The 15206-nt window shown below is 39.4% G+C and overlaps 1 protein-coding gene across 3 annotated transcripts in view; it reads right to left on the reverse strand.

Annotated features, from left to right (window-relative positions):
• LRP1B (LDL receptor related protein 1B) overlaps nt 1-15206 on the reverse strand; it is a 768212-nt gene that overhangs the window by 286649 nt on the left and 466357 nt on the right. For all 3 annotated transcript variants that reach the window (XM_082196914.1, XM_082196915.1, XM_082196913.1), the window contains one exon: nt 11570-11732. In XM_082196914.1, coding sequence (XP_082053040.1) covers nt 11570-11732 — 163 coding nt within the window. The remainder of the gene's footprint in view (nt 1-11569; nt 11733-15206) is intronic.

The raw sequence follows: 15206 nt of genomic DNA on the forward strand, positions 1-15206 counted from the left end.
CTTTGTAGGATAGGTGTCATGTACATTGTTTTACACTGGTTCCATTTTACCTGCAGGGTTGCTTTCAGAGAGTTGCTCTTCAGTTCCCTTGTATTGCTGCTATGGGATGCTACAGGGCACTATTTTGCTCCCAGTGCTATTTAACATTTATACATGGCTGTGAGGAATGGGGATTTGGCACGAAGTGTCATCAGTAAGTTTAAGCCCTGTGGGTGAGTGGTTTCTGTGTCTAGGACAGGCATGGCCAAACTTGGCCCTCCAGCTGTTTTGGGACTACAATTCCCATCATCCCCGACCACTGGTCCTGTTAGCTAGGGATGATGGGAGTTGTAGTCCCAAAACAGCTGAAGGACCAAGTTTGGCCATGCCTGATCTAGGCCAATGACTTGTCTGGATGAGTAAAAATTCCTCTGAAGGAACAGGTATGTAGTCTGAGGGTACTCTTGGATCCATCTTTTCATTTGAAGCTTGAATGGCCTCAGTTGCTAGGAGCACCTGCTACCAGCTCGGGTTGGTAAGACAGCTACAGCCATTCCTGGACCAAGATGGCTTTGCTACTGTGGTCTTGGCATCGGTAACATCAAAACTAGATTACTGTTAGGATATTTCCGTTCCACCTTAAAAGGGAGCAGGCTTTGTGAGTCACAGAGTCTGCGCATTTCCTGTTCACAGGATGTTTATGTTTTCTGTTGCTTAACGTTTCTCTCTCTCGGTGCCTGAAACACTGAAGCAGGCAGTCATGTTTTTCTCTGTTCTGACTAACGCAGAATAAACTCTTAAATAATGCTCTCCTGCGTGCATCTTTCGCTGTGCATTATCTGCTGATAAGAGCGTGCATCAGCCCTGGAATGTGGCAAGCTATTTCTGGAGCTCGTGTCGCTAATTGCTGATACTGCGTGTCTACGGGAGATTGATGGACGTCCGGAGGCGACGTGGGGCCATGAGGGACTTTGTCTCCCTGGCAGTATCCCAACAATATACTCTATGTGGGCCTCCCTTTGAGCTTAACCAAGAAACTACAGCTGGTGAAGAATGCAGCAGCTTGTTTGTTGAAGCTATGGAGTCAGCTATACAGCAGCAAATAAAATGTTTTAAGTGTGTTTTAACTACAATATACAATGTGACACTAGATGATGATGGTGAGCCTCATGGAAAATCCAATATATTTTTAAGAACACCTTTTTTAAAAAAAAACAACAAAACAAAACTGTTTTTATGTATGTGTAGATTCCACAACAAAACAAAACTGTTTTTATGTATGTGTAGATTCCTCCATTCTGAAGAAAATCAGCCCTGAGCGCTCACTGGAAGGACAGATCGTGAAGCTGAGGCTCCAATACTTTGGCCACCTCATGAGAAGAGAAGACTCCCTGGAAAAGACCCTGATGTTGGGAAAGATGGAGGGCACAAGGAGAAGGGGACGACAGAGAATGAGATGGTTGGATGGTGTTCTTGAAGCTACCAGCATGAGTTTGATCAAACTGCGGGAGGCAGTGGAAGACAGGAGTGCCTGGCGTGCTCTGGTCCATGGCGTCACGAAGAGTCGGACACGACTAAACGACTAAACAACAACAACAGATTCCACCCATGTAACACTTTTGCTAAGGGAGCTGCACTGGCTGTTAATATGCTACAAGGAGAGGTGCTAGGTTTTACTTTTAGTATTTGAAGCCATAAGCAACTTGGGGCCAGGCTACATAATGGAGTGCCTTGACCCATATAAATCTGGCTGGCAACTGCACTTCTTAGATGGGGCCCTGTTGAGAGTACCACATTTCCAGAGGTGAGCAGTTCCAGCCCTCTGGAATCAATTACTGGAAATTGAACAGGTGTCTAATGTCATGGTGTTTAGACACCTACTGAGGATATTTCTGTTTAAGAAGGATTTTCCCGGGGTATGATCCAGTCTATGGACTATTAATTGGTAGTACATCAGTAAAAATGGTTTTATTGTTTTAAAGCTTTGTGGGAATGCTTTTTTATATTGAGAACTTGTACTTTTTGTATTTTATTTTAACTTCTTGTACCCCTCTTTTCAATAAATCCCAATGTGTGTTGGCCACGTCGCTTATCACAGACTCCTTTTAATGTACCTTTGACATGGTGTGGTAACCTATTGGCTTACATTGAAACATATGCACTTAAGAGGTTGTGCTACCACTTCACTGAATGTGTGAACTGAGGGAAGAACTAAGGGATGATGTCAGGTGCTAGAAGGCTTCAGCCAGGAGCCTGGCATGTCAGACACTCGTTCTTCTGCTTACTGTGCTACTGGAGTTGGTTCTTTCATCTGTCTTCTACCATGAATTTGTTGATCACTCCTAACTTTAAGTTCAGCCAATTAATATCTTTTTAAAGGTAAAGGGTAAAGGGACCCCTGACCACTAGGTCCAGTCGCTGACGACTCTGGGGTTGCAGCGCTCATCTCGCTTTATTGGCCAAGGGAGCTGGCGTACAGCTTCCGGGTCATGTGGCCAGCATGACTAAGCCGCTTCTGGCAAACCAGAGCAGCACACGGAAATGCTGTTTAACTTCCCACGGGAATGGTACCTATTTATCTACTTGCACTTCGTGCTTTCAAACTAGGTTGGCAGGAGCAGGGACCGAGCAACGGGAGCTGACCCCATCATGGGGATTTGAACCGCCGACCTTCTGATCGGCAAGCCCTAAGTTCTATGGTTTATCTTTTTAATAGGACATAAATAACATTATCACTGATGTCAGGAAATTTGTTTGTATTTTGCTACAAGTTCTCCTTATCTAAAGGGCAGGTTCATCTGGGTCCAGTTCAGTTATCTCTGCTTTTACACTCTTCCCAATCATTCATCTCTAATGACTGGTAAAAGTAGACATGTTTTCATCACTAAAGGATGCTGAGGTAAATCATGAAATAGATTTCTAAGGCAGGAAGAAAGCTATCATCTATCTATGTCCTCTGTTATTGATTACTGTTCATGTGGAGTATTTTGTTTTTGACAGAATACTTGTGTCCATCTCAGTAAAATAATTGGACTGAATCCAATCTTTAGCTATCCATAAAAAGGAAGGGCTACTTCCATTCTTGAAAAAAGTTTTTTAGTTCATCAGAGGAATCTTGTTGGCAGAATAAGGAAAGGGTGATGTTTGCCAGTTCCCACCTAGGAAACCACTGTCCTGGAGGATTCTCCATCCCACCAGATTTGATTTTTTGAGAGCCCAAGGGGAAGTGGAAATTGTCAACAACAACAAAAGCCCCTCCCCCCATTTCCATCAGTGGAGGTGTTCTCTGTGACCAAGGCAAAGTCTAGAGCCAAACTTTAGCAGGTGCATATATAAACATTAATTATTTTCCCCATTGTTAAGCATATCGCTTTGCAATTTATTAGAGGTCCTTTCATGAGCATTTTATTTGTTCAGTCATTTCCTGTAAAACAGGTACGTCCTATTTTTCAAACATATAAGTATGACTACACAGATAAAATGCTTATTTGTCTCATGAGAAGTGACAAGTTCTGGCAGCAGAATGAGAGTAATACTAATTTAGAAGATGGAGAATGGTGGTGACAGCTCAAGTTTGTACTTTGTGCCGAGAAAAAGAAGGGTCCCTTAGTACCATTTATCAAGTAAAGAGAGCTGAGAGTAGGGGCAGTTAACAATTCCATTCTGATGAAGTGGGAAATGCAATATATAATTGTAAAACACAGTTTTAGGTCAGCACTTGATCCTTCACAATTTGTTAATTTATCTTCTAACAGGGTTGTTCCAGCCCCAAACTGCAATCCAGTGTATGCATCACAGAACATTTTGAACTAAAAGGAACCCAAAAACAGAAACAAAACTGAATATGTATGTAATTTCTTTCTCCTCTTTATAGCATAGATATCTATGTTATGGACAATTTACTTTCTGCAACATGTCCTGTACTTGAAAGTAATCCAAAAAGAAGATAAAGTGGCAAGCTGTGTAAGGCCTAAGAGGTAAAGTAATTGTTTTGAATTTAGTTTTCTTTTAACTGTGTTTTTTAAAAGAAATAAAAGAAGCTGCTGATATTTGCTTCATTTGAAGAAATATCACATCATTTTCCCAGCAGATTTTTTTTTAAGGCAGAGGAAAATGCATAAGGAGTCTGTGTCTAGCAGGTTAAAAAAATAACAAAATCCAATAAATGTTTTAATGTAATATGAAAAAACCAATTATTACTTATGTTCGCCTCTTAGAAATGGAGAAGTGCTTCACATATTACATTTTCTGCAGCCAGCCTAAAGTCCAGGAAATTCTAAGCTTAATTTGATTTTGAGAGCTGCCTAGAATGTTGCAGTTACCCACAGAAGCTTTAATACTATTAATAGTACTTGTGTGCCCAAATCACTTAACTACCCAGCAGCAAACCTGTTAAGCATTGCTGTCATTTAACCATTACCGAGAGAAAAAATCCTTAGTCTGAATAATAGCATTTTTTAAACAAATACTACCAGAGCAATAATGCTCAAGATTTACAGGTTTTCAACTTGCAGTGCATGAGCACACATAAGTCCTTTTTGTTAGCACATTTCAGATCCCCCAAATATATATTTCATACCATGCTGTCTAGCAACTACTTGTGGACTCAGACACAGGAGGTGCACAGCCCAGCACAGGGCAGGCCAAGGGAAGAAGTAAGACACATGACATTGGCACTGGGTTGAAATAGGCCTCAAACATTGATTTATTGATATAAACAGATTTTGGCGAAGGCACCCAGGAGTCGCAGGTAAGCTGTCATTTTTAGATTTATGCGCTCTCTCAGATTTCATTCATTAGTCACATGGGAAACTTTGCATTCCTAAATCAAGAAATATCAAAGTTTGTATCTGCCTGGAATACTCATATTTTTGGAAGGACCACCCCTTCTTCCATGGACGAAGGGTAAAATGTGCAAAATACAGTATTCAATATTTTCTCAGAGGGACACTCTTGTTCCATCATGTGTTCCAGCACTGTTATAGGTTAGGCTGAATTCCTGTGCACACTTACTCATGAGTAACCCCTACTAAGTTTAGCGGGACTTGTTGTCAAGAAAACCAGCATTAAAGAGTCTGGAAACAGATTTTGTATTTAGCAGGTCTGGAATGTGATGTAAGATTTCTGAAATATCTCTTCCTCCAACGATTACCTTAGTGAGAGAGCAACAAAGCACATTATACTTAGTGCATTCTACGTGCAGTAATAACAGCTTGATTGTGTTCATTCACAGGCTAATGTGACACATGAAAGGACGTGTGGATTGTAGCATCTGCTCTGTGGATCTGAAGTCCAACTTGTAAACACAGGTGTGACGGACAGCAGAGCCAGACTAGAGTCTGGTAATGTTGTTCCTCTGAAAACCCACCAGAGTGCTGAAGCTACAGAGTCAGCTAGTCACAGAGTGGGGAGGAACAGCACTATGGGAGGGGGAAAGAATAAAAGGAGCAGTTTCTGAGGGAGAGATTTAAGCTGGATTTAAGTTGAGGGATAGGGTTTGGGTTTTGAGAAGGGCCAAAGGTTCAGGTTAAGAGATATAGTTTGGTGGGAGGTAGGGAGTGAGATAAGGAGAACTGGTTCTGAGTGAAGTTAAACATACACACTGAGTCTGAGTCTAGCCAGGAGGGGAGAGTTCTTCTAGGTACAGAAGACTCCCAACCCAGTAACAAGGGGTGAGGTGATTCCCTGGTGATCTGTTATACTATTTAGAAGACCTCAGGTGTGTGATGGTTAAGAGAGTGGGTAACTTGAGGAGAAGTGCCCCTCGCTCATGAAACAAAGTATTAAGTTGTGAAGGAAGTATTTAAGTGTAATATCTAAGTGACAGAAACTGAGTTGAACATTTTACCATCTGTTCTAGCAACCCGAACACCTACCACCTGAAGTGTAACACCTTGCTTTTAGTAACTGAAATTTAAGAACAGTTAAATTATTGTAGTATTGTGTTTAACCCTGAGACATCTTAGAGTTAGTTAAAGTAAATAAGTTAACTTCAACCTGAAAGAACACATTTCCTGACCCACTTAGTTTCATAAACTTCTTTTTGTTTAACAAAACTTTTCTTGTTTGTTTGATCAACTCCTTCCTGAGACTCTAAACCATTAAGTTTTCCTTCTTACAAGTCCCCCACTAGATAATCTGTTGTAAATTGTAGAAATTCATGTAATTGGTGTACTGTGAAGTGGGTGCACTATAGTTAATTGGGGGCAGTTAGTGGGAGTGGACCCGCCACATTATTAATTGGTGATATTAGGTGGTGGGTTTGCAAAATGAGGTCTATATTAATGAGGGGTGTGGGTTTTTTAAATAGAAAAAAACATTGTGTACAGTGGTACCTTAGGTCCCAAACTTAATCTGTTCTGGAAGCCTGTTCCAAAACCAAAGCATTCTAAAACCAAGGCGTGTTTTCCCATAGAAAGTAACGCAAAATGGATTAATCCGTTCCAAACTTTTAAAAACAAACCCTAAAACAGCAATTTAACATGAATTTTACTATCTAATTAGACCAGTGATCCATAAAATGAAAGCAATAATCAATGTAAAGGTAAAGGTAAAGGGACCCCTGACCATTAGGTCCAGTCATCATGACCGACTCTGGGGTTGCGGCGTTCATCTCACTTTATTGGCTGAGGAAGCCAGCGTACAGCTTCCGGGTTATGTGGCTACTATAAAAATAAATAAGACAATATTGTAGATGATAAAAATAATATTTTTTTTCTCTTACAAGCAGTGATGATAGTCATTGTTTAGATGGGGGGCTTTTATCCATTTATGCAGTCACACAATCAACCAGTAGCTGAACTGGGTTCCACACAGTCACAAGTCGCAAAAACGTAGTAAGAAGCGACAGTCACAAGTCAGTCCCATAAAACGAAGAACAAATCACAGTCAAAAAACCGAAAAGCCACACAAACAAAAACGCAAGAACAATAGCAAAAACAAAAGCTCCAGATATCACCTCTTTGTTGTGTAGGTGCTCGGGACTCAAAATCCAACAGACTCAACAGGAAGCCTCTGATTAGCAGCGGGGGACTCAATTTACAAACGGAACACGCTCAACAGGAAGCATAACATGTTCAGCTTCCAAGGCAAAGTTCACAAACCAGAACACCTACTTCCAGGTTTGCAGTGTTCTATTTCCAAGTTGCTCATAAACAAAGCTGTTCTAAAACCAAGGTACCACTGTATAAAAATCTGATAAATTCAGTGCCAAAGCAGACTGAAAAAGGATATTCTGTTTCATTTATTCCAGCTTGGGGAGTCTAGAAAATTGATTTGGGCACTACGTTGTCATTCTGACAATGAATTATGGGAGCAAAAACACAAATCCGAAGGTTCATCCCAAATGCTTTAGCAATATGTCATAAAAAATATCATACACATACATGATTTGTCAGATTTATCTTTCTCTATGGAACCTTTCAAAATGCTAGGGTTAACCCCAGGAGCTTAACCAACTAGACTTATACTACTTCAAAAAGGATTTCAATTGCTTGTGTATTCTGTTGGTCTAAATTGTTAGAGCACATATTTTGTACATGAAATGCAACTGCCACACATCTTTTGCTTTGTGCAGTGGGCTATGCAAGTGGTGTCACTGTCAGAAACATTAGAGATCCCCTCCCTGTCTAGCCCAGCTTACAACCTGTAAACTTGGATTCAGTATATTCAGAAAAGAGTTAACATGGTAACTTTGTAAAGTAGCAATTACAACAAACCCTAGTTTTCTTCTGGAGCCTTCTCAGCCAGCAAGACCCCACCCCTTCACACCATTCTCCAGGGCTGATCTCCAAATTCCAACCTCAATGTCTATTGTAAGAAAATGTCCCCAGATTACTACAATCACTGCACTGCCAACCCTTTCTTTTCTTTTCCATTTTTCTTTCCAGCAGCTGACTGCGTTTCTCCGTTTTACCTAGCAGCAAATCTAGCTTCCCCCTATCCTTCCATTATGTGGAAATGGACATATTCATCACTGGAAATGACTAACACTTGAAAGTGCTAACAGAAAGCCTTGATCAAAAAAGGCCCTGAGAATATTATTTCCCTAAAGCAAAATGTAATTTATTTAATCCTTGAATGAGAACAAATTTCCATTTCAGAATGAGTTTCTTTAAAAAAAAAAAAAAGCTTCCTTGAAGATTTTTGGATAGCAAAACCACAGCAATGCTACAGCTTCAAAGTCAGTGCCTACCTATAATGCATCTCAAGCCTTGCTAAGAGATTTGACAGGATGGAGGCCTTGACAGTTTCCTAAGAACAAGAGCCAAGCTTTTTGGAAGACTAACTCAAATCACTCTCTCTCACACACCTCAATGTGGAGGAAGCTAAATAGGGTTAGGAGGTGGTTGCTGATGGCAGCAGGCAGATTATCTCTGTAATATGGCCCATTTGTGTAGTAAGTGGCTTTCAAAATTGTATCCCCTCATAGAGCACTGCCATATAGAAACATGCACGGGAGCACTTAGCTTGGTTTAGCATATTCTATCTCGCTCCATTTTAACCCTCTTATAAATTATTGTCTTTTTATTTATTCTTTTTTTTAAAAAAAATAGTTTTAGATCTTCACCCCGGGATTGTAAAAAATTCATTTTTTTATTTGATTTCACTGATCCTGCCTGCAGGCTACAGCAGCGGATCATGGCTGGGATCAGGAGCGGCCAGGACACTAAAAAGCCTCCTGGAAGCTGTACAAGTGGCAGTGGTGGCGAACATACCCCAGTCCCAGAAATCAGTTCATTCCTTTGCAGCAATAGTTAAAGAATGAAAAAAACCCGTTCTTTAAAGCTGAAGTGCAACAAACAGCAATTCGGGTTTTCTGCGAATTGTCATTTTCTCTGATTCTGCTTTAACTCACGGGTTTTCACAGGGAACCCTCTAGAGCACAAATGAGAGGGTGCTCAGACACAGAGCTATAAAGCACAGACTTTGCCTGAAAAGAGCAGAAGAAAGTTAAGTGTCAGTAAATCTAAATAGGTAGTTGGGCTGCCTTGGTGAACCAATTGGCTCATATCCTGGGTTCCCTGACTCAAACAGGACAATGAGATGTCAACATATGGCTATGTGTATGCTAGGCCCTACCCTGACAAATACAAACCACTGTCAGTGGGATCCAGTAATGGAATAGATCGAGCTGGTTCAAGACAGCAATTCGTTTCTTGCAATACCAATTACTAATAAATAAAGCTCGCATTTGCTAAGTGTGGTTTACTATTAATATAAAAAGATGATGGTCCTGAATACATTAATAGCAGAAGATATCCCGTAAGAGTGTGTATATAATACCTTATGGGAACACCCAGTTTAACTTGCTAAATATAAAAATGTACATATTTTGTAATTAAATGTACAAGGCTGATAAATGTAGGCAACTTTATTAAAGTGTTATGCACATATTTATATGCCCCATTCATTTCATGCTTCACTTGCAATGCACTCTTATGATGAAGTTTTATTAAAAAACCTAATAAAGAATTAAATAAAACCAATATCATTATGAAACAGGTAAGGACATAATAACTCAATATCATTATGAAACAGGTAAGGACATAATAACTCAATATACAGAAATTCTGCTTTGGTGGTTAGGTAATAATGAATTCATATGAAACATAAGAACTTGGAAAAAGAGAAGAGGCGAGATAAAATGTAGTAGCAGAAGAAGCTACAATATACGTATATTGAAATGCTTATCTTTTTCACTTTTGTGTCTTAAAAGGGGTATACCATTAACCATCATTTTTATAACCATAGGTCAATATCTGGAATCTAAAGACTATACTTCAACATCTCAACATCCATTAACAGACCAGAATTACTAGTTTAAATTACATAAAGTAAAACCCAAATATATTGCATAAATAAATACACGAGAAAAAGGAGCTAGGTGGTTTGAAAATATCCCATTCATTGTTAAGAGAATTACTAAACAAATCAGTTTAAATACAACTTTGACTAATTTCTTTTGAAACATCACTTCAGTCAGATCTAGTCAAGCTTACCATCTGCTGAGTACACAAAAGCAGCTCTATTCTAGAATCATACAGCTTCCTTTGCAAAGTTTGCACGCAAGCTGTTCTTGTCAAAATTAAACCCATGTGATTATTCATCTTAATATTCAATCAGACGTTAAGTAAAGAGTGACAAAAGTCCACATATGGATGACAAGCTGCTTCTGTAGTAAATATTCTCCTTTTTATTGAACAGAGTCTTATGATATTGTAAGATGTTCTGCACCAGCCACTACAGACTTCACTATCTACAGGCTAATATAAAACAAGGTTGAAGTAGCCACTTCAAAACTCAGGCATCCACATTTACATTATTATGCCATGTGTCTATTGCTGCGGCTGATAATGAATGAACTTGTTGATATGATTGGTGAAATGACAAAACATAGTTCCTAATATTTTGCATTCATTCTCCAAAAGTTTGCAAATGTGTTGCTATAACACAGATATACATTCTTGACTGCTGAGTTTTTAAAAGCACAGATACAAAATATTTTAACTGTTGCTCCAAAGCACATTGAGAAGGGTACCTTACTATTGTATATGCACACACTAAGTTCCAATGTCCTCATTTAAAAGAAAAAGTTGACAGTGACATCTCTCTTACTATCTATATTCCATAAAAATTACATTGGAATTTTAAGCCATGGACTTTTTGAGACAGTGACAACAAAGTTATTTTTCAATTTCCTCTGTGATTTGAAAATGACAGGGAAACATAGGAACTAAATTGTTCTGCAAAAAAATTGTTGCAACTGAAGCAAATTATGGAGGCATACCATAGAAACATTCTGTATCAGTTATCTTATGTTCAGAAAAGTTTTGGGTTGTGAGTAGCAAGGAGAAACAAACTTCTGCTAACCTGTGAACGCTATCATTTGTATTCAACAATTGTCCATGGAGTTCAGTCGTTCATTCTCTTAGATACAGAAACCAACCAGAAACTATGTAGAAAATACCACGTTTGTTCTCCTTCCAGTTGTACCTTCCCCCCTCTCACACACAAAAAAGACTTCTGGGTGCCCATGAGAACTATGGTGCAGCTTGCATCAGCAGCAACAATATCTTGCCTGGGATGCAAGGAGCTACTCTAGACACACCTGAGCACATTCCAGTGGGATATTTTCTAAAATGATTTTATTTGAGCAGAAGGGCTGTCTCCCTTCAATATTACAAACTGCTTTTGAAAGGATTTCAAAAATGGCTTGTGGTGTGATATAAGAGGTCAGGTGGTTGTTTAATATAAGACTGTAGTTAATTTGGGTATTTCAAGCTACTAGGTTCACTTCCGAATATTCTTCCTCATCTTTTTCTTATGCTATGTGCAAGGGCAAACAACAAAACATATAATTCAAAGCAAGGCTTCTCAAATGTTGTGTTCTAACTTCAGATAACCAGCAGGCTTTCCAAATGAGAAAAGATTAAAGATTGAGGTGCTTTCATTCACCGATCATTCAAAATGGAGACTAATGAGAATACACACAGGGGAAAAAAACCATGGGAAGCTTTGATTTTCTTTATACTTAGCATGCCTATACACATCTTACAACAAACAAATATTATATCATTGAAAGACTCACCCCAAACTTGGATCCACAGCAACTGCTCTGGGGTTGTGGAGGTCAAGATCGATCAAAATAACACATACAGTTCCATTGTAGTTGCATACAAAGATTGTGTCACTCATACGATCCACAAAATAAAAATTCCCAGTAAGCCAGTCGACTGCCATTTGTTGTATATCTGCCAGAGTGAAAAGATTGTTAAATTAATTATGCTAATCCAACTTCTGTAACTCCAGATATTACTCCAAAGGAGATATTCTATACATTTGAAAGAAGTTCAAGTTGTTAATGAATTCTTTGAAAACAAGGGATAAGCAGTGCCTTTTTTCTGGGGGGACGCATACCCCTAAACATTTTGTGAATCTAAATTTGGCCACATTGAGGGGCAGTATTTCAATATGAGTAGGAAAATGAGAGTACCCCTAAACATTTTTTAAAGGAAAAAAGCAGACTATAAGTACAGTAAATTCTGCCTAAAGTAAAATTTAGTCACAGAATACAAAAAGCAGAGGGAATGTTATAGTTGCCATTTTTTACTTCTGTTGTGAACAGACAGAATTCCAGGTGCAAATGACATACTGTAATGATCACAACTGCAAACCCCATAATATTTCACTGTGAGTGCATCATAGAAGGAGTAATTATGACTTTTTCACAGAAACCACAGATTTCCACCATGTGAGGAAGATGTTGGTTTGTAACTAATCAAAGAAACAGGATATGAAATAAGCTACGAGAAACGCAAAAAGCTTCAGAAATGTATTGCAATCCTGTCAGTCTAGCAGAACCACCCTACCACAAAAGCTCCCCAGCCCTGTTTCCTTCAGAACAATGAAGGAAGTCCATATTTTCCTCATCACTTGTGCCTGGCACTTGGCTTACCTCAACTTTTTATAACCCTGTACATAAACACATTACAGCTGTAGATACAGGAAAAATTATGTATAGGAGAAAAGAAAGGTAACGATACCTTCCTTACATGGGTCCCCAACTGTTTGTCCTAAATCCATGGGCAGTGTTGGAATATATTTCCATATACTGCATATCCAAAATATGAAAAGGAACAGACATGGATCACAGTCCACCCTTGAATGGACAGAGTTTGAGACTGGCATAGGGCTCAATGGAACCTCCCTCTTTTCTTGCCTCTGATCTGCCTGTTGTACACATGCAAGGAAGATGCAGGTAACTCTCCAACCGAAAATCCATGTTTCCTTTATTGTACTCATCCAGCCACCACTCTCCACCATGGTACTTCAGTTTGCAATCTGTATTGCTTGAAAGCCAGGCACAGGGGAGGGATGGGCAAGGGATCCATGCCTATGCTGATTCGTGTAGTTGTGGCTATACAACAGATGGATTGTATGATATAATTTCAGTGAGATAAAATGAATATACTTAGATGAAAGTATGTACCTATCCTTGAGTTACAATAGTAAGCGTGATTGCAGGTGTGAGGATGTATTCAGAATTTTTCATTTCCAATTTGATGGATCACAGCTTGCTACGTTGTCAAAAACTGAGCAACTGGTTAATCTTAGCTATGATTTGTTTGGAGCAAGCCAAATTCAAAACATGGGCTACGAAGCTCGCTTAATTAAATAAACCTTAGTTAAGATTTGGACAAAATGCAGATCTGTGGATACTGAAAAAAATGAAAGCAGAAGCTTCTGATCTTCTTCTCAAGGCCACGCTGAGGAAGATGCACCAGGCCAAGGCTCACATAGGTTCCTATCAAAAATAAATAATATTTTATCATGTTTCCTGAAAGCAGCTGTTATGTAACAGGTCATTTATACAAAAGGCAAATTTATAGCAATTGGCCCTTACAATAAGGAGAGGTGGATGAAATATGCAAAATTAAAAAATGTGGAGTAACACTTCAGTTGTCTTAAAATTTATTTTTAAAATTGTTTCTATGATAGTTTTTAAGTACAGACAGGGTAAGCCTACAGAATCAGCAGCTTGCTGCAAACAGGCCTTTGAAACGTCTCTATTAGGGCTTTTTATGTTTAAGGAAAGGGCTGGTGCTGTGCTGTTTTTAGTGTAACAAACTGTATGTAAACTGTAATATTAAAAATAATGATATAAATTATGACTGCACAGTGGACTACACAAAACAAAACAAAAACAAATACTGGGTGGTATTCAGCTATTTTTTTACATATAAAAGATCCACAGAAATTAATGGCCATAACTTAGATATGATCATTCCGTTTAATGGATCTTATCTGAGTAAAACTGATTAGAACACATCAATTGAATTTAATATGGTAAAATATTGACGCCTTCCTTTGCTTGTAAACAGAGGCACTTGTGAGGTGTTTTTAAGAGGAAAGGCCCATAGTGCTGTCTTGCTCAGTTCTGTTCTGTTTTATAGACAATGTTTTCACTCCTGTCTTCCCATACACCGTTCTTCTGACACCCCTTGAACATTGCCCTCTCCTGTCTTTTTCGCCCCCTCCCTCTTTCTGCCTTGCCACCAGGGGTGACAACCCTTAATCTTTCTATCCTACTATCCTAGTCCTCTTCTCCCTCCTTGCTATCCTTCCTGAGGCAGACTAAATTCACTTTGTTTCTCACCCTCTTTTCCAGCCACCTCCTTCTCCTCCTTCCCTTAGTCTGGTTTCCTTCCATTGGCCCAGGATGCTACTCGCTGCTGGTATCCATGCACCCTGCCCTCTTATTTCTTGGAGGATGCTTTCAGCATCCTTTTCATCTGCCACTCCCGCCTCCTATTCCTCAGCTGTCTCTCAGCTCAGTTGTTGAGTGACAGTGCCTGCCAGAATCCCTCTACCATAGCCTATCACCTGCAAATAATAGTAGGTGATCAACTGACCACCATTCCAACGCTGCTTAAGGGGCAAACACTGGAAAACTTTCCTTCCATTACAGCCGTCATAATGTACTCTTCACGGCTGTCACTTCTATTTATAGCCTTTCTCTTCCTGCTCCTTCTTTCTCCTTTTAATTCAGAGGTGTGTTTTTTTTACCTCCTCATTGTTGCCTCTGTTTTTAGAAATGTGCAGCTTTACTATGACAGCACAGACTAAAGTACTACCTGCTTCAGTCTCTGCGTCTGACAGTAGCCATTGCCACATAGTTTAAAAGAAGGTTGAAATTTGTAATTCATTGTTTTCTCTTTCTTCTGCCCTGTATTGCCAAACTCAAAAACAAATTTTGAAAATTGCATAAAATGTTGCTTAGGAAAGATGTGGCATTTCATGCATGCTTGCATGAGCGCATGCACGTACGCACCCACACATATAGTGGTGAGATAGACAGCCAGCTTTTCCCCACCTTTGCCACAGGTTGGAATTGAGAAAGGGTAGGACAGCTGCTTTGCTTGCAGAAGGCCCCAGTTCCAATCCCCAGCATCTTCAAGAAGGGCTGGGGGGGGCTTCTGGAGAGCAGCTGCCAATCAATGTGGACAATACTAAGCTAGATGGATCATTGGTCTGATTCTGTGTGAGGCACCTTCCTGTGATTCTAAGAAAGGCTGAGCTTTTTCTACAGGTTTAATAGTTTATTATATCATCTTTCCAAAGGCTAGTGCACATTTATCGCTGATGGCTAGTTTATTATGATGACAGAAGATTACAACAGGGGGTTGTCAAATCAATTCCACTCATTTTGGTATCAGTGTTGGATC

Source organism: Podarcis vaucheri, assembly GCF_965113315.1.
Source record: "Podarcis vaucheri genome assembly, chromosome: 1".
In the NCBI taxonomy this organism is placed as follows: Eukaryota; Metazoa; Chordata; class Lepidosauria; order Squamata; family Lacertidae; genus Podarcis; species Podarcis vaucheri.